The 23,090-nt window shown below is 41.4% G+C and overlaps 1 protein-coding gene across 2 annotated transcripts in view; it reads right to left on the reverse strand.

Annotated features, from left to right (window-relative positions):
- Window positions 1-892: 892 nt before the first annotated feature.
- myom2b (myomesin 2b) overlaps window positions 893-23,090 on the reverse strand; it is a 30,279-nt gene continuing 8,081 nt past the window's right edge. For both annotated transcript variants that reach the window (XM_030091917.1, XM_030091908.1), the window contains exons 4-39: window positions 22,711-22,865; window positions 22,432-22,518; window positions 20,273-20,361; window positions 19,807-19,857; window positions 19,527-19,691; window positions 18,944-19,105; window positions 18,635-18,776; window positions 18,117-18,316; window positions 17,592-17,645; window positions 17,370-17,497; window positions 17,084-17,267; window positions 16,795-16,969; window positions 16,562-16,683; window positions 16,249-16,436; window positions 15,959-16,085; window positions 15,638-15,816; window positions 14,795-14,909; window positions 14,389-14,551; window positions 14,176-14,282; window positions 13,176-13,220; window positions 12,620-12,756; window positions 12,239-12,383; window positions 11,708-11,770; window positions 11,330-11,397; window positions 9,569-9,682; window positions 9,189-9,276; window positions 8,390-8,428; window positions 7,333-7,438; window positions 6,593-6,659; window positions 6,076-6,172; window positions 5,458-5,494; window positions 3,809-3,831; window positions 3,673-3,728; window positions 3,501-3,590; window positions 1,364-1,489; window positions 893-1,102 (exon numbers count right to left, since the gene is read on the reverse strand). In XM_030091917.1, coding sequence (XP_029947777.1) covers window positions 893-1,102; window positions 1,364-1,489; window positions 3,501-3,590; window positions 3,673-3,728; window positions 3,809-3,831; window positions 5,458-5,494; window positions 6,076-6,172; window positions 6,593-6,659; window positions 7,333-7,438; window positions 8,390-8,428; window positions 9,189-9,276; window positions 9,569-9,682; window positions 11,330-11,397; window positions 11,708-11,770; window positions 12,239-12,383; window positions 12,620-12,756; window positions 13,176-13,220; window positions 14,176-14,282; window positions 14,389-14,551; window positions 14,795-14,909; window positions 15,638-15,816; window positions 15,959-16,085; window positions 16,249-16,436; window positions 16,562-16,683; window positions 16,795-16,969; window positions 17,084-17,267; window positions 17,370-17,497; window positions 17,592-17,645; window positions 18,117-18,316; window positions 18,635-18,776; window positions 18,944-19,105; window positions 19,527-19,691; window positions 19,807-19,857; window positions 20,273-20,361; window positions 22,432-22,518; window positions 22,711-22,865 — 4,104 coding nt within the window. The remainder of the gene's footprint in view (window positions 1,103-1,363; window positions 1,490-3,500; window positions 3,591-3,672; window positions 3,729-3,808; window positions 3,832-5,457; window positions 5,495-6,075; window positions 6,173-6,592; window positions 6,660-7,332; window positions 7,439-8,389; window positions 8,429-9,188; window positions 9,277-9,568; window positions 9,683-11,329; window positions 11,398-11,707; window positions 11,771-12,238; window positions 12,384-12,619; window positions 12,757-13,175; window positions 13,221-14,175; window positions 14,283-14,388; window positions 14,552-14,794; window positions 14,910-15,637; window positions 15,817-15,958; window positions 16,086-16,248; window positions 16,437-16,561; window positions 16,684-16,794; window positions 16,970-17,083; window positions 17,268-17,369; window positions 17,498-17,591; window positions 17,646-18,116; window positions 18,317-18,634; window positions 18,777-18,943; window positions 19,106-19,526; window positions 19,692-19,806; window positions 19,858-20,272; window positions 20,362-22,431; window positions 22,519-22,710; window positions 22,866-23,090) is intronic.

Raw genomic sequence — 23,090 nt, forward strand, 5'->3', positions numbered from 1 at the left:
TTAAAAAAAAAAGAAAAAAAACAACACAGCATGAACGTTGATCTTGTTGGATGGCAGCGGCAACTGGGAGCTGTGATACGGAGCCGGCATTGTTTTCTGTGTCAACATTACAGGAGAGAGATTTTCCACAACATGTTAATGTGTAAATCTCATGACGGCGAGGCCGAGCCAAGCCACTGATCATATGCAGGAGGCGTACAGGGAGCGCGGGCCCACCGCTCTCCACTGGGCCGCAACGGAACTTGGCTTGGCCGCAACTTCAAAGAGCGGTGGTGGCGGTGGTGTGCATGTGATAGTATGTGAGACAATTAAGAAATTCTGCCAAGGATGTCATAAAACATGGCATGTTGCACATCATCGAAAAAACAGACAAGGTTGAAAGGAAGATGGCGTTTTTAAGCAGATATTGACGAGCTGGTGTCCCTTTTATAGAACGTTCAGTGTTCTTGTGACAGAGACATTGGAAGATCTTCTGAGCAGAGGTGTCTACGGTGGTTACATGTGTTGTACGCTTCATTATGTTACATGTAATAGTCTGTGTATAGGACTTAAAACTGGCAGGACACATTTAAAACACAATTCAATAATTTTTCATGTTTTTCTTCAGATCTTATCTTTATTCAAGTTAATTATATTGAGCAAAATTCCAATTTTGTCATATTCAGATAGGAGCAAAACTTGCCTTTTTTTTTTTTTTTTAATTAAAATTTTACATGTTTTTTGGTTTCTTACAGCAAACGTCATCGCACTCGACCACAATTATAAGAATCTCCAATTTAGTGCCAAATGCACTGAGTTTCACACCAGACGGACAGCACCAAACGAAAGCTTCTAATTTAAGTGTGGTCTGCGTGTGCAGCAGCGCGTGCCTCATTTAGAACCGTCATGCTTTCTACTTCCTCCTGGTGGGAGTGGGACTCTTCACCCCTCTTCCCGGCGCCGCCCGGGGAGGCGCGGGGCTGGGGGCGGAGGGGGCGGGGCTGGGAGCGGGCTGGGTCTTCGGCTGGGGGATCTCGATGGGGAGTTTAGGAGGGATGATTGTTTTAGGGGTCGGAGTTGGTTTCGCCTCGGGGATTTTCTCGCCATGGCGGTACACGCTGACCTGGAAATTAAAAACGACAGAGAGAATAAAATGTGGATGGTCACCGGTTCTAATAGAACAAATGATTTCAGAGAGACGTTCATTTTTGGAGTTCCATAGTTCTTACAAGTTAATGCAAATTTAAACATTAGAAGTGTTTAATATCATCCCTGTGGCAGCTTTGTCCAACTGTGTTGGTTTAAAGAAGACACAGATAAAAGAGCAAGCTTTCTGTTCCACAGAGGAAAATGTGTCCAATCACTGCACAGCAGTCACACTTACCACTATATCCACAGACTCCCCTCCGTATTTATTCTGGACAATCATGGTATATCGGCCAGAATCCTCCAAGGAAACACCTTTGATCGTCAGACTGGCAAACTTGCCCTGGTCCACGGAGACCACGTACTAAAATAATGAAATCAGAGGTTAAAATAGCAAGAAAGGCAGCACGGGGAGCTCAGCTATGATTTATCATTTAAAGAGCCTGTCATTTAAAGTTTGATTTAAAAATTGATTTTCATCAAACTCAGAATAGCAGCATGAGCTTTGATTTCGTCTTTCCAATTTGAAAAAGCTGAATGCCACCGTCTGCATCCAGCCCATTGTCTGTGTGATCCGACCGAGGCCCATTTACCTCGCCCAAAACACGATGGAAATGAACAGCGGCGAAAACACACCTCATCTGAAATTCTCAAGGCCACTGAAACAAAACTATCGATGTTTAAAGCCTTTGGAGTGCACTTCTGACTACTTTCACCTCACACCTGAGACTGAGTGGCGTGCTTACTCTCCGACTTGTAACCTGTGAGTGGTGCAGACGGGAGTACATTATTTGAATCTCGGCCTCTCATTCCTGCCCACTCATTTGTGAGGTCTGGGCATTTATACATTTTTTGAGGAGTGGCACTTGTAACAGGCCAATTACATTGCTATTAAGAGAAACACTTGCCTTTAATTGTGAGAAATTAAAAGCTCTACTGGTTTAAAATTCCTAAAAAAAAAAAAAAAAAGAAAAGAAAAAAAAAAGATCCTGTTTTCTAATTAACATGTTATGCGGTGTTGGATAATTGCATTCATTTATTAGCTCAATGTAGGTTAATCCGTGGGTTGCTTGTTTCCTTTTTGTTGGACTGATGAAAGGAAGCTGCTGTATTAAAAAAAAAAAAAAAAAAAAAAAAACATTGTCTGGTAATTATTGCTATTTTTGTGATGACAATAGGACAAAGAGCCCAAAATCTCATACTCGCTGACAAAACAGAGAAAAACACTGACATTTTTTTTGTTGTAATCAACAGGTTCATTTCAACTTCATTCAAGTCCGTGCAGCTCAATATCTGCTTCTACACTAAAATTCAAATGGACCTGCATACATTTGGCTGTTTGTTTTTCTGTTAGCTTCATATCCTCAGTGGCCTCTGTGGTAACGGGGAAGAGGAGGTTCACTCCAGAGGTTTAGCAAACACATCACCAGAGATCTCCGTTCTTGTTTTAGACAGATTATTAGCAGGTGAGGGAATGAATAAAGAAGAGGGCAAACTTGAACAGAAATTCCTTCTGGACCGGGGTTTCTAAAACTTAAATCTTCAAAGCTGTGAGAGCTGCAGGATCCTGACGCTGTTGAAAGAGGCTCGGCTGACAGGGGACAGACTGCAGAATTACGCTGGTTTGCAAGTAGGTCAATGAGTTATGAATGGTAGATTTGTTCCACACTATGTGTCGATGATCCAGGTCAGACCTCCACCCAAATTATGTTAATATTTATTGTTCATGTTAGTTTTGGCCGTAGCAGTTGTTAAAATAAGCAAGGGGAGGTCAGATAGTTCTTAATGTGCACAAACTATTCTGGAACTTATTCTTCTTTTTTTCTTTTTCTAAACATCCGCCCAAAGGTTGTGCACCACATGAGTAACTACACTTGAAGCACTGATTTATATTTTCAGCTATAATTTACAGGGATCTTGTCACGTTTGCTCATTATGAAATTAGGAAGCTTCTGTCATGGTTGTAATTTGTATTTTAACTCTGCATTCGCTGCTCTTTGTGATGATTCAAAAATGAATTCCAAGCTTCAAAGTAACACAACATAATTTGGCTGAGCTGTCAGCGTGGAAATTCCATCATACCAATATGCAAGTTAATAGAAACATCCTTTGCAAATTTCTTGGATCAATGAGATAATTAATGATGAGAGGAGCTGCAGGAGCTGCGTTCCTGTTGGAGGTTAAACAGCTCAGAGCGAGACACGGCGGTGTTTTCCGTCAGGTAGGAATCAAGTCGAAGAACAAGGCCCTGAATGCAAACCTGTGCGCCGAACACGACTATCGTATATACTTTAATTACGTGCTCCGGTGACAAGTTAATTGCATGTTGTGAAATGCATTCTGACTCCTGTCACACCAACAATAACAGTAGTTACCTGATCATCGGGTTCCACTTCCGATCCGCTCTTCAGCCATGACACCTGAGGCTTGGGGTCTCCGCACACTGTACATGTCAAACTCAAAGTCTGAAAAGAAAGGAAAGAAATGTTAGGGTATTTTCCAATAAATACTTAGATAAAGATGATATGTACACATTTTGACACCGACTTTCTTTTCCATGATTGTGACCACGTCGGGCAGACCTCCGATCACCTTTCCACGATCTGAAACAAGCCAGTGTTAATTTACGCACTCATTAATTACTTGATACATTAAAGCTGTGAATGAAATAAGATAAACTCACTTTTCTCAGCGTAGGCTTCAGCCCTGAAACAAAAGTAAGGTTGTTATCATTACAACATTTAGTTGTACTCATGTCAGTAAAAACTACCTCTCACTATGAATATTTAAATTCCCCAACATAGACTCAGCAATTAAAAATTCTACCCATGTCAAACGTTCGAGCGAGAGACGCTCCAATCCTGCCAGGCCGGTTCTGGATTTCTTCCATCACCTGGCTCACCATAGTAGCTTCATACAAATACATCTTACTTCAACTTGTGGTTCCCCGACAGCAGCCAGATGGTTGCTACAAAATACTCTGTACTTGGAGCAGACACACACTATAAAGTTTTTTCCTCTTACTTCAGATGTTTTTCAAATATTTGTTTAGAAAAAAAATGATATTGTTGTCAGAGGGCCGTCAGAGCAGCGTGGCACAAGCAGAGGTCAGATACAGGACAGATGGCTGGGGGAACTCTGCTCGACTCCTGGCATGTTGACGCTCAATCAAAAGGGCAACGGGGTGCCACTAGTTTCAATGTGTTTCTAAAATCTTGTGCTTAAATGTCTCTCTTTGAATGTTAATTACGAGAGGGATTTGGATGGTTTCCACTCCGCATGCAGTGTTTAGTGTTTGGAGTTTCAATCATTTTTCTCTAAATGGGTTTGTAAAATTCAGTACATTGGCTTTGCTTTGGCCCAATTAGCCAAAGGACCCCAAAGAATCCCTGCTACCTGACTGCTTCTATTTATAACCTTGATTTTCCCTCAAATTTTAATATGCTGGACTTTTTCCAGACAACAAGGCTTTGGGTTTTTGGACTCACTCTAGTTCCTGAAATATTCAGCTAGGAGATGGAGGTGAGCTCAGCTCACGCTGCACTGGCCATCCAAGGGCTAAAACACCGTACAGCTGCATTTTCTCACAGGTGTCTGGTCTGTCTAAATACATCAGGTGCAAAGTTGACAGAAGCACCGAAAAGCTATCTAATACCTGCTTTCAACAGAATGTATAAATGTAAGCAGCTCAGGGTGCAGAAACAGAATAATATGAGGCATATAAACTATACTGTGTGCAGTTTAAGACACCGGCTTCTTACAACATCTGCAGGAGGCACAGGATTGGTCTCCAGCTGTTTCTGCTGCATGACAATAGCCTCAGACATGCATTCAGAGTCATAAATACGTATCTGAGCACGAGGAAAAAACATTGTCTGGGTTCTACAGAGCCAAGATCCCAGCATTATCCAGCCAGTCTGCTATCACACAAAACAGAGAGCCGCCATGAAACATCCTGAATTCACACAAGCGCTGTGACCCCTGGGATCTTAAAAAAAGAGCCCACAGGGCGATGCCGGGTATTCACAGGCATGTTGCACAGAATTCAACTGATGCAGGACTGGCTGTGTTGCTGAAATAGTGCAGCAGGATACCAGGCAGATCAAAGATAAGCAAGTTTACCTGAGTGGCTTTATGGGCGAAAAATAAAAGGTTATGGATCTGCATGCACGTTGCAGACAAATGAGCTGGGATTCTTAGCAAAATCTATCTTAAATCATTAAGTTTACAATTTTGGAAAAGATGTGAATGAAACAGCAGCTCATCAGTAGCAAAGTTAGTCTGACTGAAATACAAATGCAAGTAAACAAGCACACTTGAGTTTGGTCTTACTTGAGTTTCTGGAACTCAGCATATGCCTTCTCATAAACTGTAAAAGACAAAAACACAAAGTGCCTGTCACCATTAACACAACAAATGCCTCCTTACTTTATCTAAGAGGCATAATGACTATAAAAATCAATTTTTCACAGAAACACTCGTTGCTTGTTCCTTCATCGACAGCTACAACAGAGCTCGATATTCAACGTAATAAAGCGAAATATAAATAAATGCCTTTGTGACAGCTGTTCGAGTTGAGGTAATATGCCCCACATCAGCAATGTATTCAATCAGAATTTCCAATAGGCCTCTTTGAAAAGTTTCAGGCCAGATTTTCATGTTTATTTTTCACATGAAAACTGTCCTTCAAGCTAACCAAGCCTGCAGTTCTTTGTTGAGGAGTATCCAGCCAACTTTTTACAGCCAGGTTAAAGTCCTGAGGGGATGATCATTTGATAGCCAAAGAACAGCTTCTGAATGGAGTTTCCTTTCAAAGTTGCAGACAACAAATTGTACCCAAGAGACCCATAAAAGAACAAGTGACTGCATTGTTCCTCCTTTTTACTGAATTATCAATAAAAAGAGTAATTGATGCTGAGAGATGGAAAATAAGAGAGGGCAAGTACTGACCATCACCGCTGAGGTCCAGAGTGCGTTTATTGGAGTTTTCAGAGTCAGTGATCACAATGGAGTATGAGCCTTTATCCTTCTCCACGGGCTCAACCACCTGAGAATGAATCAAACAATACGCTGAGCAGTCAACAAAGCCTCGTGCTCAGGCGGAGTTTGACTGTTTATTTGATGGGGAGTTAAAATTCGGAAGCTCGGGTCCCACACCGAGGATCTGAACCCGGGTCACAACGCTCAAGAACAAAACCGAGTCTCATGCACCACCAAGGAAGGGCAATAATGTCAAGAATAGTTTATATGGCGAATTCCAACATGAAGTGCAGAGTGTCTTTACATAAAGTGAGGACATTTTAACACAGACTAAAACTTAAGCAAATGGTGGACAGCAGCTGTAATTATTACCTCTGCAGAAGCTATTTGGGAATTATCTAAGTGGCACATTCAAGGAAAAGGGGGCTTCATTCTCACCAAATGTGTGATCCACACAGACACAACATTGCGAGCTGGAAGATAATACCTCCATTGTTGCCATGGCAGGAGTTCCTCCAATCACAGTCTTTTCACTGTGGGACAATTTAGCCTCACTGAGGAGAACAAAGAGCAGAGTTTAGTGTACGTGTGTGTGAGTAGTGCTGTGATTTTACCAGATGAAGCCTGGTTCAGAGGTAATGGAAAATCATGTTTACATGCCTCTCTGACGGTGTGCCCATCTATCACTGTGGACGTTTTACCAAACTCAAGTCTCTCTTAATTTTTTTTCCCCTTTATTTTTTTCCTCATTCTTTTCTGTCCCCTTTTTCTGTTGTGTCCACTTGTTCCTACTCTACTACAGCGCTCTCCGCATTTTATAATCTCCTGGGTAAGACAGAGTGCTTTTAGCAGCTGAAAAACCACGCTCCTTCAGAGAAAATGATAGGGGTGTGATTTCTGTCACAAAACAGAGCAATTTTACTGCAATAAGCAGGATAATGAAAACACTTGACAACAGCCATCACAACTTTTATTATGTGGCTTATTGTTTTTGCCACTTGTGGCAATTTAACTTGGGAGAAAAGAAAAAAAAAAGTGTGTTTGTGGTCAGCATGTTTATGGGAGGGCTTAAAAGAAAACTGTAATTCCTGCCAAAATCTCTCGCTATGACTGCAGATGCTAGAGACACTTTTCTTTTTATTTCCCTCCCCTCCTTCAAACTTGCACTGCCGCTGCTGTTTGTTGTGGTGTTGTGGTGTTATTAGTGTTGTAAATCTAAATTCTTACCCGTGATACCAGGTGACGTTCATCTCTGAGGTGTAATACTTCATGTGACACTGTAGCTGAATGCCTGTTGCTGTGCAGTTAATCACCAGCTCTCCTGCACTGGCTCCTAGAGGAGTTGATGGAGGTGATAGAGGTTGTGGAGAGCACATTTGAAATGAAAATCAAATACATGTCGGGCACCTGCTGTTGGATATAATCTGGCCTTGCACCGCTGGGAGAGCTACAGCATGCAGCACAAAATGGATCAAATACAATCAAACTTCCATTTTCAGTCATTTACAGGATGCATTTTAAGATGTCCCCTTTTTATGTTACCTTTGTGCAGCCTGGAGAGAGAAAAATTGCACTAATGAAGCAGAGTGCAGACTTTGGAGTGCAAGTTGTTTACATGCTGCATTCAGAAAAACACTTCAGCCGCCGGAGGTTTTATTAACTTTTCTTTTTCAAGCCGTTGTGCCTGAAAGGGCATTTCATGCTACACTATGTCTATGCGGGACTTTGCTTTACTGCACATTACCAGTGGACAAGTGTGTCATCCACCTGGTCACGTCACCATGGTTTCCCATTATCACAGTAATGAACCCTCTTCTCCTCTGCAGCCACCGCTGTAACAGTTGCTGCAGAGCTGTCAAGTGACTGTCTCTTAAAATAGGAGTAAGATGCTCCTCCACGCCGTCACTGTGACAGCGCAGAGGAATTTTAAAGTGATTTCACCACATGATGGCATGATGGCCAAATGCTTCCAGCACGACAACTTCTGCCACATGCTGATAAGTGTGTGTGTGTCGCAGTCGGATTTTGAATCAGAAGTGTATTGGCCTGGTGATAGATCTCATAAATCTCTTATCGCCGCAGTGTGATTGCACCATGTTAAGTTTAGATAATTTGAACTGGTTCCCTGCAGTGGGTAGAGGATGATGTTGTTGATGTTTTTAATGTGGATGTCTGTTCATAATTTAATTGGTTTTTGTGTATTTACTTCTCTGCCTGTGTGTGTGTGTGTGTGTGCGTGCGTGCGTGCGTGCATATGCTTGGAAGGAAGTTGGAAGATACCTACCAGCCAGCTGGCTGAGCTTGTCGATGGCATCCTCAAAGACTAGGGGAGAAGCAGAGTAGCACGGGGTCAGGGAGAAAGGCAGCGACACTGGAAAGGGACTATGCTGCCCTCTGGTGGCTGCTTTAAAATATTTACATCCATACCATATTGTATATCGTGACCACGGTGTTTAAAACTCCCCCATTGAGCCTTACATTGAAGACTTCAACACCTTGTGACTTTATAATGCTGCTGCGATGATTATACATACAAAACCATCAACCTTTAATCAGTGTCCCTCTCCAGAAGTGATGCATACATACAGTTTTAATATCAGTTCATGAAGAGAGAATAAAAGACAAGCTAGAAAGATATGGGGGGAAAAATAATGTTATCATTGGAAATCATAACTCAGAGTAGCAGAGACTTTAAGGACTACAGGGTATCAAACTGAGTTTGCTCTTTATAAGCTTTTCCAGGAAAATTAAAATGTAATTTCTTAAGAATCAATACAACTGGAAACGGAGCAAAATGGTCACATACAGATAGACATTTTTATTCAGTAGACAGAGAAACAAGGTTGGATTTGTAGGGTTAGTAATGTATTAGTACACCATGTGCAAAGAGTGCATGAAACTGGATGATACTGTTTACCGTCTGTGTGTGCATGAGAACGGAGCTGGTTTGGGAGGTTTAGGGAAACTTTACACTTTTACTTGTTCATCATGCCATAAGTTAGACAGACGCCAGTCATCTGTAAGGTAAATAACTTCACTAATTGAGCAGGAAGATAAATTGGGAAATAAGAACAGATGTTTACCTTTTCCAGAAATATCAATTTGGCTCATATCTTTCCCTCTGTCATCGCTGATTGTAGCCTTGTAAATTCCTGCTGTCTTCAGTGAAAACTGAGGAAAAAATGAGCGGAAACAACAAACATAGACTGGTAAATACAAATACATCACACAAACAATTTTTGTTTCCCCATACATCACTAAGGGCAGTAAGTGGGCAGGTATGTCCATCCATACCTCCACCTAATTGGGTGTTACACTACAATAATTCAGTTACGGTATGTACAACTCTAAATATGCAGACAGTGTTTAATTTGTAACATCTCTGTTGTTGTTTATGTAAATTAGAATTCCAAATTCTGTTTTTATTGACTTTATACAGACTGGGGAAATCTGGGGGAGTTACCTGTTTAATTGACAGTTTGCAGACTCCAGATCCGAGGTCGGGCTTCACGTCGGGGATGATCTCTGTGTCCTCCTTGTACCAGTGGAACTCTGATTCCTTCTTCAGGTTAGCAACCTGCAATGAAAAAACACAACACTGAAACATGTGGTTTTACTTTCAGTGATGTCTGGTCTTTCCACCAATGTTATATTTTAAATTATTATCTTTCAACAACATACAACAATGTTTGCTGTCTTTTTCCACAAACAGAATGAACTGACTGAATGACGAAGCATGTTGTTAATCCATTTCAGCTCAGAAGCCGATATAAAAGCTGAGGCTTACATTAGTTGAAGATTCCTATAGTTTTATTTCCTGACTTTCTGCCTTGTACTTGCATGCAAGGATTTGCTGGTTTGCTGTTTAGCGGAATATATCCTTGGTCTCTGTGATGTTTCTTGTGCCACTGGCTGCTGTACAACCGAAAAGCAATACATGTCCAACCACATGCTTCCCAGTTGGCGGAACAACTTTTCATCCAGTTCTGCTCCTTTTATTCTTCCAAATACATTTTTGGCAATTGTGGACAGAGATTTTCCTTATAGCGTCATCTGTCCACACTTGATTCCAAGATGACTCTGGCTTATCCAGAAGTTGTTTTGCATCCTCCAGATGATTCATCCATGCAGTGTGAAATGGTGGAAAAGTCCTGTGTCTGCCTCCTCCCTGCAGCTCCTCTGCAGTCCTATGGGGGTTGTTTCGCTTCTCCTTTCTGCCCAGTAGACCAGAAAGTTTTCTTGGTCATCCAGATCTAGTATTGACTTCCACAGTTCTCCTTGACTGCTACTCCTTAATGACATTTCAGCCAGTGGAAAGTGCAAGCCGAAAGTGCTTCGGAAGCTTTTTATAGCCTCCGTCTGCAACGTAGGCATCAGTTGGCTTCATTTCGTTTCATTGCATTTTATTTTATGACAGTTGCTTTGAGAAGCTTATGGTTGTGGAATATTTTCCTGAGATTTGAGGAGTCAGGCACTTTGTTTCCTCTGGACATGTCATCGGCTGACAATTCTTATTTACAATTCTTCACGTATTACGAGACCTAGCAAATCAAAAAACAATCAACTCACTCATTCATGGGAGTTCTCAGACTGTGTCAGCAAACACCACAAAAATGCTCTTTGATTTCTGTTCCTTTTTTTTTTTCAGTTTATGAACATAAATGTAGAAATACATTAGCATTTTTAAAAGGCTCTTTTTCAACGTGTTGGCTGCAGGGTTAGTATTTTCTTCTTCTCACTTCAAAAGTCAACGGAATATGAAAATTGCCCAGGGGTGGCCAAATGTTTGCACATAACTGAATCTCTGCTTATCTACATAAGACATTCACTCTCATCCACCGGATCAGAAAAGTTTCTTAAAAATCCCCAAAACTTCAGGCTATTTTCATTCTCAATAATAAATTATGCTCTAAACAATCATTGACACAAAATACCAATAAAGCATCTTTCTACAGAGCGGCTGAAACTACTGCCTCCTGCGAATTGGCATTCACATACCGAATAGGGTGTATTTTTAACTGCATCCATCCATTCATCCTTTCATTCACACTTATGGACAACTTTAAGGTCCCCAATTGACCTCAAACACATAGTTTACTGACTGTGGGAGGATACACATAAGGAGAACATTCAAACCTGCACAGAATGGCTAGTCAGCTACCCAAGCCAGCCTCCCATTTGTTTGGAGCAAAAATATTCAATCATGGAGTTTGGCTTTGCTTACCTTACAGACCAAAGTGACGGAGCAATCATCTCCAATCTGGAGTGACAGGAACTCACTGAAATGGGGACCTGCGATGGGGAGAGTTGTAAGTGAGACGCCAATAAAAATGGAAACAAGCATTTACAAATATCTGTTCAATAGAAGCTCATGTGTGTATATGTGGTATCTGTTCTAGAAATGTGAAATCTATTACAGCTAGCGCTTTGAAATGGCTCCATTTGACTTTTCATGTTCCAGCTCCAAAATCAAACACGGTTCACTTCCGTCTTCTGTGCGTTCCTGCATATTTACAGATTAGTCATCTGCCAGCCAACGTAGCGATGGGTAGAACGCAGCTCAATACAAGATTAAAAGTGTGTGATGTTTTGTATTTCTCACCCTCCTTGACTCTGATGTACTCTCTCCTCTGGTAGTCAGCCTCAGCCAGCGCTGCCTTGAAAGCTATGTACACATACAGATACACATAAACAGAGAATAATTAAAAGATCAAAGTCTCACCAGTAGCTGCTATAGAATCTTTCTGTGGATTTCCCAGCTAATGGTCGTCTGCGTGAGAGTGGAATCATAACTTATGAAATTATGTGGATTTCAAAGTATCCTTCATACATAAAGTTCAAACCCACCTTACAATTATCGGCTTATTACATTTCCACAGTGTCCCTTCTGGTGGATGTGCAGCAAATCTATTGCCAAATGTATGTATGTGCCTAACGGAAGCCTTGCCTCAGAGGGGTTGCAAAGATCGCCACTAATTAATAGGAGGAGAAATGGGAGTTTGAAACTCTAAAGTTGTGTTTGCACATATCATATATTGCTGTGAATATCAAATTAAGCAAAAAGGTCTGTTTTCTACCCGTTTGGAAACAGTGGGTGTTGATGGTGGTGAAGCAGTGAGACCTGGCTTCTTACCGTCGCTGATCAGAACCAGTGAGCTTTGAGCTTTGCCTCCTCCGTCGGTGATCTGGCAGGTGAACGTCCCCTCGCTCTCCTCGGTGAAACGATCCATGATGAACTCAATCACACCTGTAGCAACATCATGACCCATCTTGTTGGGCTGCAAAACAACAGAGCTGCATTTAACGAAAGGCCTGCAGTTGACGTGACAGACTTGATCGCAGTCTTTGTGGTAACAGATGCTTTTTCCTCTGTGATTATGCGTTTCACGTTGACACAAATTGGCAGGTGGTCATGCAGACATGTGATGCTGATCTTGAAGTTGGAAGGTTAAGTTTTTTTTTTGTTTAATCGATCCTGACTATTTTCTGTTCCTGAAACGAGACAGTATCTTACATCAGCTCCAGAGAGTTCCTTGTTGTTTAAAAAGAATTTGTAGGTGACTTTGGGAGAAATCTCTTCAGCCTGCAGCCAGAACCTCACTCTGCCTCGCTCCATAATCTTATAGGCCAGCTCAGATTTCAGAGGGATGACTAGAGGAGAGGAGAAAGGACGGTTAAGAGTCAGAAGACTTTAATGGGCTTGTTCATTTACTGGAGAGGGAAGTCGAGGAGGCAAGAAGGAGAGGAGAGAAGAGGAGAGGATGAGGCGTAAGATGGGAGGCAAAAGAACAGAAGAGGTGAATGGTGGTTAGGCAGGTGATGCAAAGGCAGGTAAGACTTTTTGAATCAAATAAAAAGAAAAATATGCCCCTAAAAGAATAAAGAAATCTGAGAGGTTCAAAGCAGTCAGACGAAAGCAAAACGAAAGCATGAAAAGCAGAGACAGAGGAATGGAGACAGTCGGTGAGTGAGATTAAGCCGCGGCCGAGAAAAACCATAAAAGAGGTGAGATTAAATGGGACAAAGAGAGAGATTATGAGAGCCTGACAGAGCCAGCCAGCGTTACCTACCTGGGTGCCTGATATCGTAGCTGAGCGCCAGCATCTTTGTCAGTTCTGAATCAAAGAGAAAACATAATCTTAATCAAGGGATAGCTACTGTCGTACGCTAATAAAACCTGCATCTACACTTAAATTTAAAAAAGTCAATAGTTGCATTGTGTTTATTAGGAGGAGGAAGGTAACTGATCACTAAAACTGAAGCAGTTTGGAAGATGTTGCATCATTGCTCAGTGTTGTTCAAAGCACCACACTGCACCTCATTGCACACGGAAACTTCTCCTACACACTGCGTCGTGAATTTGTGTATCACACTACCGGAGCCTCACCAAATGCCTACCTATGACATAAGTGGTATAAATGAATCCTTGTATAGTGGGAAAATTCAGAAATTATTGTGCGTTACAAGTGAAGTAACTGCAGGCCAAATGGGAAGCAATCAGTGGAAGGCACGCTGAATAACATATTACAGCCTGGCAGCACAGTGAGTGGTGCAATAGAGGGAAAAATATTGTGAAACTTTCAAACGGGGAAACCTTTTGCCAAGAAGACGTGAAGATAATACATACTCACTGCCCCCAGCTTGGAGAAATAAAGTGAGCAATGCACTCTGCTAGTATCTATCAGATATTGAACATTTTCATTGTCTTCTAGCCAGTGAAACCGGTTGTAAGCATGGTTTAAATTCTTTCATCTTTATTGCATCTTATAAAGCACCTTAGTTCTTTGATGCCCAGTTTACTTTCGACTTTGGCTCAGGTTTGAAGCTTTGATGTAGTTGTCTGTATGTTGCTCTATAGCTCTTCAAAATCTCATGATCAAGGCATAAAGATTTTTCCCTTGAGCCCCCTCCCTCTTGAGATTGCCCCCACGAAAGGTTGTGAACTCCTGCAATCTCAAATTTGACTTATTATTATTATTATTATTATTATTATTATTATTATTATTATTATTATTATACATTTTGTGTCAGATATTCAGCACCCACGTAAAATTTTCGACGGGATCCTACCCTCAGTAGTGATTGTGTAGCTGGACGACACTCCAGTCGTATTGGTGACGGAAACAGAGAACGTTCCAAAGTCCTCTTTATCCGGGTTCTTAAAGATCAGTTTGGAGCTGCAATGCCACACAAGAGAGAGAGAACAGTTAAACAAAGGACAGATAAAAGGGTAAAGTGATTTGCATGCCAAGTGTGGGGTTGTGTTTGTGTCAGTGATCTTACTGGCTGCCCTCGGTCTTAATCTCCAGTCCTTTGGAGAAATCTGTGATTTCTTTGTAATCTTTCTTCCAGATGAACTGGGAGCCCTCACTCATTTGGCAGGACTCGAAAGACAAAACAATGTCACCTGATTTCTCGTCCACCACACAGGAAACCTCCTGGGAGCCTGCAACAAAAACAAACCGTTTTAAACTCCAGCCATTTCTGTTCCCAGAAAGAAGCTCAGTTTGAGTGAGCAGCTTTGTTATTAGATAAATTGCGTTCATTTTATTTGTCCACTCTCTTTCAGCTCGCCTTCAGCACCCTGAAAACTGCATCACACCAGTAACAACATCAAGCTGTTGTACAATGCAGAAAGGAAACACACTGATTTCTTTTGATTCTCCGAGCGTGTTTGATGAGATATTACCTTCCACAGCCTTTGCGGTCACGGAGTCAGAGGCCATTGAGGCCATTCCCACTCCTGCAGCATTAACCGCACGCACTCTGAAGACATAGCTACTGCCCTCCTCCAGACCTGTCACCTAGAAAAACACCAGACAAGGTATGTGTTTGCATATTTTCATCCAGACCAAGTAAAAACCTGTAATACTTGTCAGGAGGAGGAGGAGGAGGAGGAGGAGGAGGAGGAGGAGGGGGAGGGGAGCTCTTCACGCTCATATGCAGATTTGATAATCTTCAATCAGGAAAAATTTGGCAGGTTAATTAATAATGACATTAACACTGTAGCAGGACATTCTTCACTGACATCAGAAGCCGCTGCAGGTAAATAGCCACATTTCTGGAAATAGATGAGAAGCTGACAGCGGTAATAAATTGTACAACCCAGCAGTAACTGCACCGAATCACTGCAAAATGAAATGTGCTCTACCAGCAGAAATCATGTTTTAAAGTATAAAACATTAACATGTTTTTATTAAAGATTAATTAGTATGTCGTCTTTTATCAACCACACATTATCAAACCACTCACTGTCAACTAAAAATACTATTCATCTTATTTAATTTTTTGTCATGTAATTAAGCCTAGTCATTTTTTCAAAAACCACTAGATGTCACTGTAGCATAATGTAATGGAGTTGCATCACTGCGCCACTTGCAGGGCTGATAAAAGCACAGCAGGGTGGGACTGCAAAGCATGGAAGAGGGGCCAAAATGCAGTCACCTGCAGAGGTTCAACAATCTTTACAGAGACAAAAACACAAACCTGTACTAGTTCTGAACATAATAAACTTAATTCCAGGTAAACTCACCTTTAGGAAGCGATGACTGACAGCGGTCTCATTGGCTGTAGTCCAGTCGGCAGTGCCCTTCTTGGCGTACTCAACATGATAGCCTGTGATTGGTCCAGAGCCAGTATAGACGGGCTTCTGCCATTCAATCAACAGTGAACTGTCTCTGACTTCACAGAAAGTCATGTCATAGGCAGGACCTGCACAACACATAGAATAAAAAGAGAAGAAGAATAAACTCATTGACAGTGATTCATTTGCATGATATTATTAAAAGCTCCATCTGTCTTTACGTCTGGCAGCAAACTGGACCAATTCAGTCAGAGGATGCTCTTTACTAACCCGGCTCTGGCATGTTCCAGACTTCACACTTATAGTCGGCAGATGGTTCAGAAGCTAGTCCGAGGCCAGCCAGGTTGGCTGCATACACTTGGAACTGATAGACCGCTCCCTCTGTCAAGCCCTCCACCTGTCAATACAGCATTAACATTATAACTCATATACTTTTTTTTTTGCATGGAAATTCCACTGAAGAATTGAAAAACAAACTCAATACATGTCTTGACTCTGAAATTATACAAGTTATAGCTGCTCCTCCATCTTGTGACAAAAGTTTAAGAAAAAATGTTTACCTTGTAAAGTCTTTCTGAGACTGGTGGGATATTGATCTCTCTCCACATTTCTGTGCCACTGCGTCTTTTATCCACATAATACTCCTTGATCACTGAACCTCCAGAGTGAAGAGGCTTCTTCCAGTTCAACACCATCGAGTGGCCGTCGCAGCTCAGCAGGGCAACATCATATGGAGAAGAAGGGACGGCTGAAAAAGACACCATTGAATTATAGTCACTGAGGATCAGTTTTATCAAAAGACGGTGTTGAGAAGGGTGGGAGAAGTGCAGCTAATGGTTAGATTTTAGTAAACACACATATTGGAATACTGACTCAGAGCAGCCTTGACAGTCAGGGGCGCAGACTCCTGGGATTCATCGCTGAGACCCAGCTCATTGATAGCCTGGACACGGAAAACATAGGTTTCCCCTGTGGTCAAACCACTAACCACAAACCTGAAGAAACACAACTGCATTAAGAGTCTGGAGGATTCATTTCATGAGCCAGAAAAGGGAAAACAAAATCAGACACGTGTTTAGGTGTGATGGGATTCATTTTACACGTACTTGGTGTTCTTGCGAGGCTTGTGATTGGCTGAGGTCCAATCCTTCGATCCTTTCACACACTGATCAATGTAGTAACCAATCAGATTGTTTGGCTCCTTTGGAGGAGCCCACTGGATGAGCACAGAAGTGTCTGTTTCTCTTGTTGCAATCACCTGACCAGGAGCAGATGGTACACCTGGAGAGAAGACATCAAACACACAGTAACAGCTTAAGTCTGGATTCATCACACTGTTACCGACAGCAGATTGATTAATAGAGTAACAGCAGGAAGAAGACTGCTGGAACACACCTTTGAGCTGCAGAGTCTGAATGAGCTCGCTCGGCTGAGATGGCTCACTGGTTCCATAGATGTTGGCAGATAAAACTCTGAACCTATAGTCTTTTCCCTCTGCCAGGTCGAATACGGCATAGCGGGGAGATCGAATAGGGACCTGAGTATTAACACGCTGCCATGCGCCGCTTTCTGCCAAGCTCTGTGGACATGGACAGAGACAAAAAAAACAAAAAATCAGGCTTTGATAAGACATTTACATAAAGAGGATGAAAAATTCATTTGAAAGAATTCATCCTCTGACCTTTTCTATGTAGTACCACATTGGAGCCTTGCTGGAATAAGGTGGAGCTTTCCAGCTCAGAACTACGTATGTCCGGTCTATTTCATTGACACTGATTCCGGATGGAACGCCTGGAGGTTTTCCTTCCTCTACACAAAGAAAAAAACAGACACAATCAATAAACACATCTATTACATCCAACGGTGTAAAACAAATGAAAATGTGTATGAAATAGAATCCCACCTTCAACTTCGTCATAGTAAGACACAACATCCAGTTTTCCACCAAGCTTTTTGGCTACAGGGGAAAAAAACAGTGAAGAGTCTGCGTGAAATTAATGGTCGGACAGACAAATGTAACATTTCGTATGGAGAAACACTTTAATTTAATTTCACTTCAAAATTTGAATATTATGTGTGTCATTTATTTTGAACCTACTCAGTTTTAAAAGCAAATAAGTTATCTAATTTTCTTGTTAAGAGTTGTTAAAAGTTTTTTTTTTTCCACCTGTGGGTGGCTGGCAGATTGTCGAGGACACGATTTCTGCAGTAGCTTGGATTAGTTGGAAAAACTTAAAAGTCTTCAAACTTCATTTCAAATAAAATAACAAAATTATAGCTTCAAGGCCATCCTAGAGTACCACGGCAGCAGTAAGTACAGTTGTGACCACAGGACACACTTACCTGTAGAGTAATATTTTGTTTTTTAAGGGAGGAATGTATTTTTTGTTTTTGTTTTATTTTTTTGCATTAATCCGGTTAAACTCACCATGGAGCCGTTCAAACTCAGTGGGGTCCAGGGCAGCGATGGGATCAGACATGCGGGATGGTTTGCTGATGCCATGGGAATTGACAGCTCTGACCCTGAAGTAGTAGGAGTGCCCCTCAAACAGCCCAGACACGGGGTATTTACAGATCTTTATGGGGTGATCGTTGCATTGGGTCCAGTTCTCAGTTCCAACCTCACATCTGGAAACAATTTGAAAAAAGAACAGAAAAGAAAAAGCAAAGAAGGACACAAGGAGGTGAGCTTTGAAAGAGAAAAAGGTGAAATTAATAAAGAAAATCTTTGATTATTTGCAAAATGCCCAATAAAGATCCTAAGTAGAATAAGCAAGAAGTGGACAATATAGAAACCAGTGAGCAAATTAATAATAAAATAAAAATCACCAATTTGTACAGAGATGATCATGCACACTCGACTTGGTCGGTGACAGTAATCAGTTCCTCCCACAGTATATTGGTCAGTTCATATGTTATCTCTGTGTTTAACGCAAGAGTTCCTACTTGTCCACAAAATATCCCAGGATCGGACCCTCTGTGGTGGTATTAGGAGGCTTCCAGGACACAATGACATAGTCTCTATTGGCGTCGTGGATTTTGATGTCCATGGGAGCACCGGGTGCAGCAGGGACTGGGGGAGGACCATCTAGACAGGGATGAGTGGGAGGACACTGATGTTGATTTGACCGATGAACAGATTGTTTGAAAAAAAGGGGGATTTAAGAAGAATAAAATAAAAACTCCATAGTCAAATTTGTATCATTGGTCACATATAGACACACGTTTCTCTTGAACTGTCTGATCTTTCCTCACCTGCAACAGACACGAATGCGCTGTGTTCTGCGATGCCTCCTTTGGTGACCATGCGAAGCGTGTAGAGGCCTTCGTCGTCTTTGTAGAGGTTTGGAATAGTCAAAGTGGTGACGCCCCTGCCGGTTTCAATCTTCACCCATTTAGAGTCAAACAGGCGAGTTTCTAGAAATGAGGTTAAGGGCTTCAATGTCACAAAATGCCTTCCCTTTTTTCAAAAATCGTTCTAAATTTATATTGTAACTGGATAAAAGAGCAATTCTTTATTAATTATAGAAAAGGTTTTAATGAAAATACTGATTATACACATAAAAATATAATTTTACCTTTTGCTTTTTTTCCTACACACCCAGCAAAAGTAACTGCCCATGAAGTGGGCATATATCACTGGTGTCTAGTTAACCACTTTAGATATAATTAATAAGCAATAAAAATAGGGTCCATAACATTTTCCCATTTTCCACTGCTCTGCCTCTGGCTGCATGTCGATGAGATTGGGTCTGGCAGTCACCGTGGCAGTTAGTGAATATTACTAGCAATTAGCGGGTCATTTCTTCATCATAAAAAGCTACTTAATAACAATTACCATCTCTATACCACTGTGCCTCGGGCTGCAGGTTGGCCAGGTTGGGGCTCAGGGTCATGGAAGCAGACAGAGTGGCAGAGCCTCCCTCACTGGCAAACACCGGGCCAAACGCCTCCACAAACGTGATGTTGATCTTAGTGTACAGGATCTCAGGAAGCATGGCAGCTGGGAAAACATAAAAGAAAAGAAAACAGTGAGAGGAGGTTACAAGTTGTTGTGTCAAACAGTGTTTCATGAGGTTTTACTTTGATTTAATGATTGTCGCTTGTTATTTGCCTACCAGTGAAAGGCAACCACCCGTATGGGCAAGACTCCTCCTCCTGCTTGTACCCTGCACAATTAAAATTAAACAATTCAAACATTAAGTATTGATAGCAGCAGCCTTTCACAGACATAAAGATTCAACAGCTGAACAAGTGGACAGATGGCAGCATGCAGATGTGCAGTTCTAGATCCAAATGACAAATTGCTCACACAATCGTGTTGCTGATTAAATGATGTCTAGTGTTGTTAGTAGTGTCATTAAAATAACTTATTAAGTAGCGTCAAAGAGTATATGAATTTCATTGAGCATGGATGTTTTCTAAAAATCAATCCATGGTTTGATCATTCAGATGTTGGTTAGCTCACACTGTCAGCTAAGAATTGAGATCTTGAGTCATTCTGGAAATCTGTTGACATCCATTAATCCTAGGTGACGAGTTTGAATACTTTCTTCCAAGGCAAGAGTTCCAATACTGACTTACTCTTGACAACAACAGAAGCCTGAGTGGAGACTTGTCCATGGCTGTTTCCGGCCACAGCAGTGTACAGCGCTGTGTCGTCAGTGGTGCATCTGCAAAATAAGTAGTAGAGACATTTACACCTTAGTGCGATTTTGGAGGAATCTTTGTAGAATTGCTGAGTTCGTTTCTCTCAAGATTTCTGAGTTGGGGGGTCTTAATACACTGCTACAGGCCCCTGATTCTGTTTGTCAGTCTGAAGTAATGTTGGCAGTTTTCTGTGAAAACATCAGAGACACCTCAATAACAGATGTACTGCGAGTCCGTGAGGATCCAGGACCATTTGTAAAGCACTGAAGGAACGCCAGAGTAGATTTACTTTTACAAGGTGCATGAAGCCAGTGCACCAAAAGAGCAATTATTCCCCACATGAATGCATTACGCTGCCTGGGATAATCAGCAGCAAGGAAGGAGCAGCAGAGACTGAGGAAAAAAACCCATCCACTAATCTATCAAACCAAGAATTCCTGCTGCAGCCATTTGGGGATGCTATTGATTTAGAATCTCTTGTAAAGAGAGACTGTGTGTCCAGTTTGATCTTACTAGACGGAATCCAGATAAAAGAGGTAATACAAGCAGAATCCCATTGGACTTGGCACATTAGGTTTGGGGATGGAGCTACAATATAGGAGGATAATCTTGGTTTCTATGAGAGGCTTTCACAAAAACCTTGACGCTTATGCAAATTTGCTGCTAAAAAATGCATGTTTTTTGTGAGCCCCCCCACCCCCCACCCAGAATCATATAGGAGCAGGTTTGTGCTCAGATGGTGCCAACATATTAAATCCGCCATTTTAAATCTGAGAAGTGACTACAGAAATACTTATGAGGCACAAGAAAGCTTTTATTGCTCTAAAAACCAGGCTTCTGTCTCACTAGAACTGGCTGCTACACAATCTCAGCCTGAGGACTCATTTCTGCTCCACTGAATTTATATATACATATATAGCTTCTTGCTGTTCCTATCTTTCACTGTGAGAGATAAGAACAGTCAGATTTGAAGTCAGAACTCTTTTAAAAGATCAGTGTTTATGTGTGACTGCTGGGCTTGAGGATGGGGCAGGGAGGAGACTCCTCATGAGTTTCATGATGCATAAATCCACGGAAGACAGGGTTTCTGTCAAAAGCTTGGCTTAAAATTGTGACAAGCTACTAGTAATTTGTAATTCAAAACAGATTCATCCTTTAAGTCGTCGCAGTCTATTTTTAAAACTTGAATATCTTCCAAAGCCTTTCATGGGAGCTGTCCTGAAACTTGAAAACAAAAAACACACAGTAATATGTGTCTGTCATAATTAAATAAGCTGGTCCATTTTCAACAACTGAGGATAGTGTTGAGGCCAGGAAGTGTCGTCTTCAAGAAGAAATATCTGCTGGCTGGACTGTGTGTAACTGTGAGGGAAGGAGCTGAAGGCGACTGGATCCAAGGAAGGAGTGATGACTGAAAGAATCCGGGAGTGTCAGGTAGCACGGAGGTCAGCACTTGAACAGCTGAGCTTCCAGAGACTCGAGGGAGAGCAGGACATGCTCCAGTGGCCCGACTGTAACCACGCCGCCTATCAACACACTCCGCTGACGCTAATGTCAATTTGTACGTAGATCCTGATTTGTCACAGAGGAGAGTTTCCAGTGGATCACCATGAATCTTTGGGAATGCTACTGCCCAGTCAGTATGTTGGTTCTGAACATTCTGAATCACTCTCTCTATCTATTTTTATTGCGTCCTGAAGTGTCTTATTCAAAAAAACATTAAGATGAGCATGCAGTCTACGGTTGGATTTCACATTATGTCTGACAACAGTTCAGTCTATGTCAAAGAGCACATGTGAACATTTCTCATGTTCTCCTACAGTTTGTGTGCAGAATGACAGGTTCACACATGAGTGAATTTCTTGGTGTATGTTTAATCCTACTGTGAGAAGCAGTGGTGCATTTCGGCTGTTCCCTTAATCCCCACTGTGAGCAAATCCTATCAAAACAATAGATCCTGCAAATAACACACCCAAAGTATTATGACTATTAAACTCTTATTTGGTTGAGCAGCCAACTTAAAAGCGTAATCATTAAATGTTTGTAACTGTTAAAAAAATATTGGAAACGTTACTTCTTTGAATTCACTCTACCTTGGGATTTCTAGAGAGTGGCTTCCACCTTTAGACTTAACTAAGTACTTTCCAGAGGACCGGTCCAGGATCACACCATCTTTGTACCTAAAAAAAAAAACAAAAAAACAGGAAATGGAACCAGATCAAATGTTTTGAGAACAACATTATTTTCATCACTATGAAGATTTACTGTCACTGTATTTTGTCTAGAAAAAAAACAAAAAAAAACCTTGATCTACAGATGGTTGAATCTCAATAGTCATGATGTTACAAAGAAAAACTGTTGTCCCTGCTTACCATTTTACTGTAGGCATGGGAAAACCCTCAACCGTACAGAAGAGCTGGATGGGAGTGTGTTCAAACACTGTGTGAGATCTGAGTCTGACCAGGAAGTGTGGTCCCCTGATCATGGGCTCCTCACGCACATATTTGTTCAGTTTCTTCGCGCTTATCTGAAAGAGGGAAGATGCCCTTTGATACAATATTACAGTTGAATACCAATGTGTTAATGAATACATAGAAACAAAACACGGCAATTTTAGTGATAAATAAATGATTTAAAAACTAAGAATTGCTTCTAGCACACTAATCAAATAAGCGAACTATGACAGTGGTAACTATTTACTGCATGTCATAATTCATTATGATTTATAAAGGACAATTAATCAATGTGTCCT

The sequence above is a fragment of the Salarias fasciatus genome, chromosome 1 (assembly GCF_902148845.1).
Source record: "Salarias fasciatus chromosome 1, fSalaFa1.1, whole genome shotgun sequence".
Classification (NCBI taxonomy): domain Eukaryota; kingdom Metazoa; phylum Chordata; class Actinopteri; order Blenniiformes; family Blenniidae; genus Salarias; species Salarias fasciatus.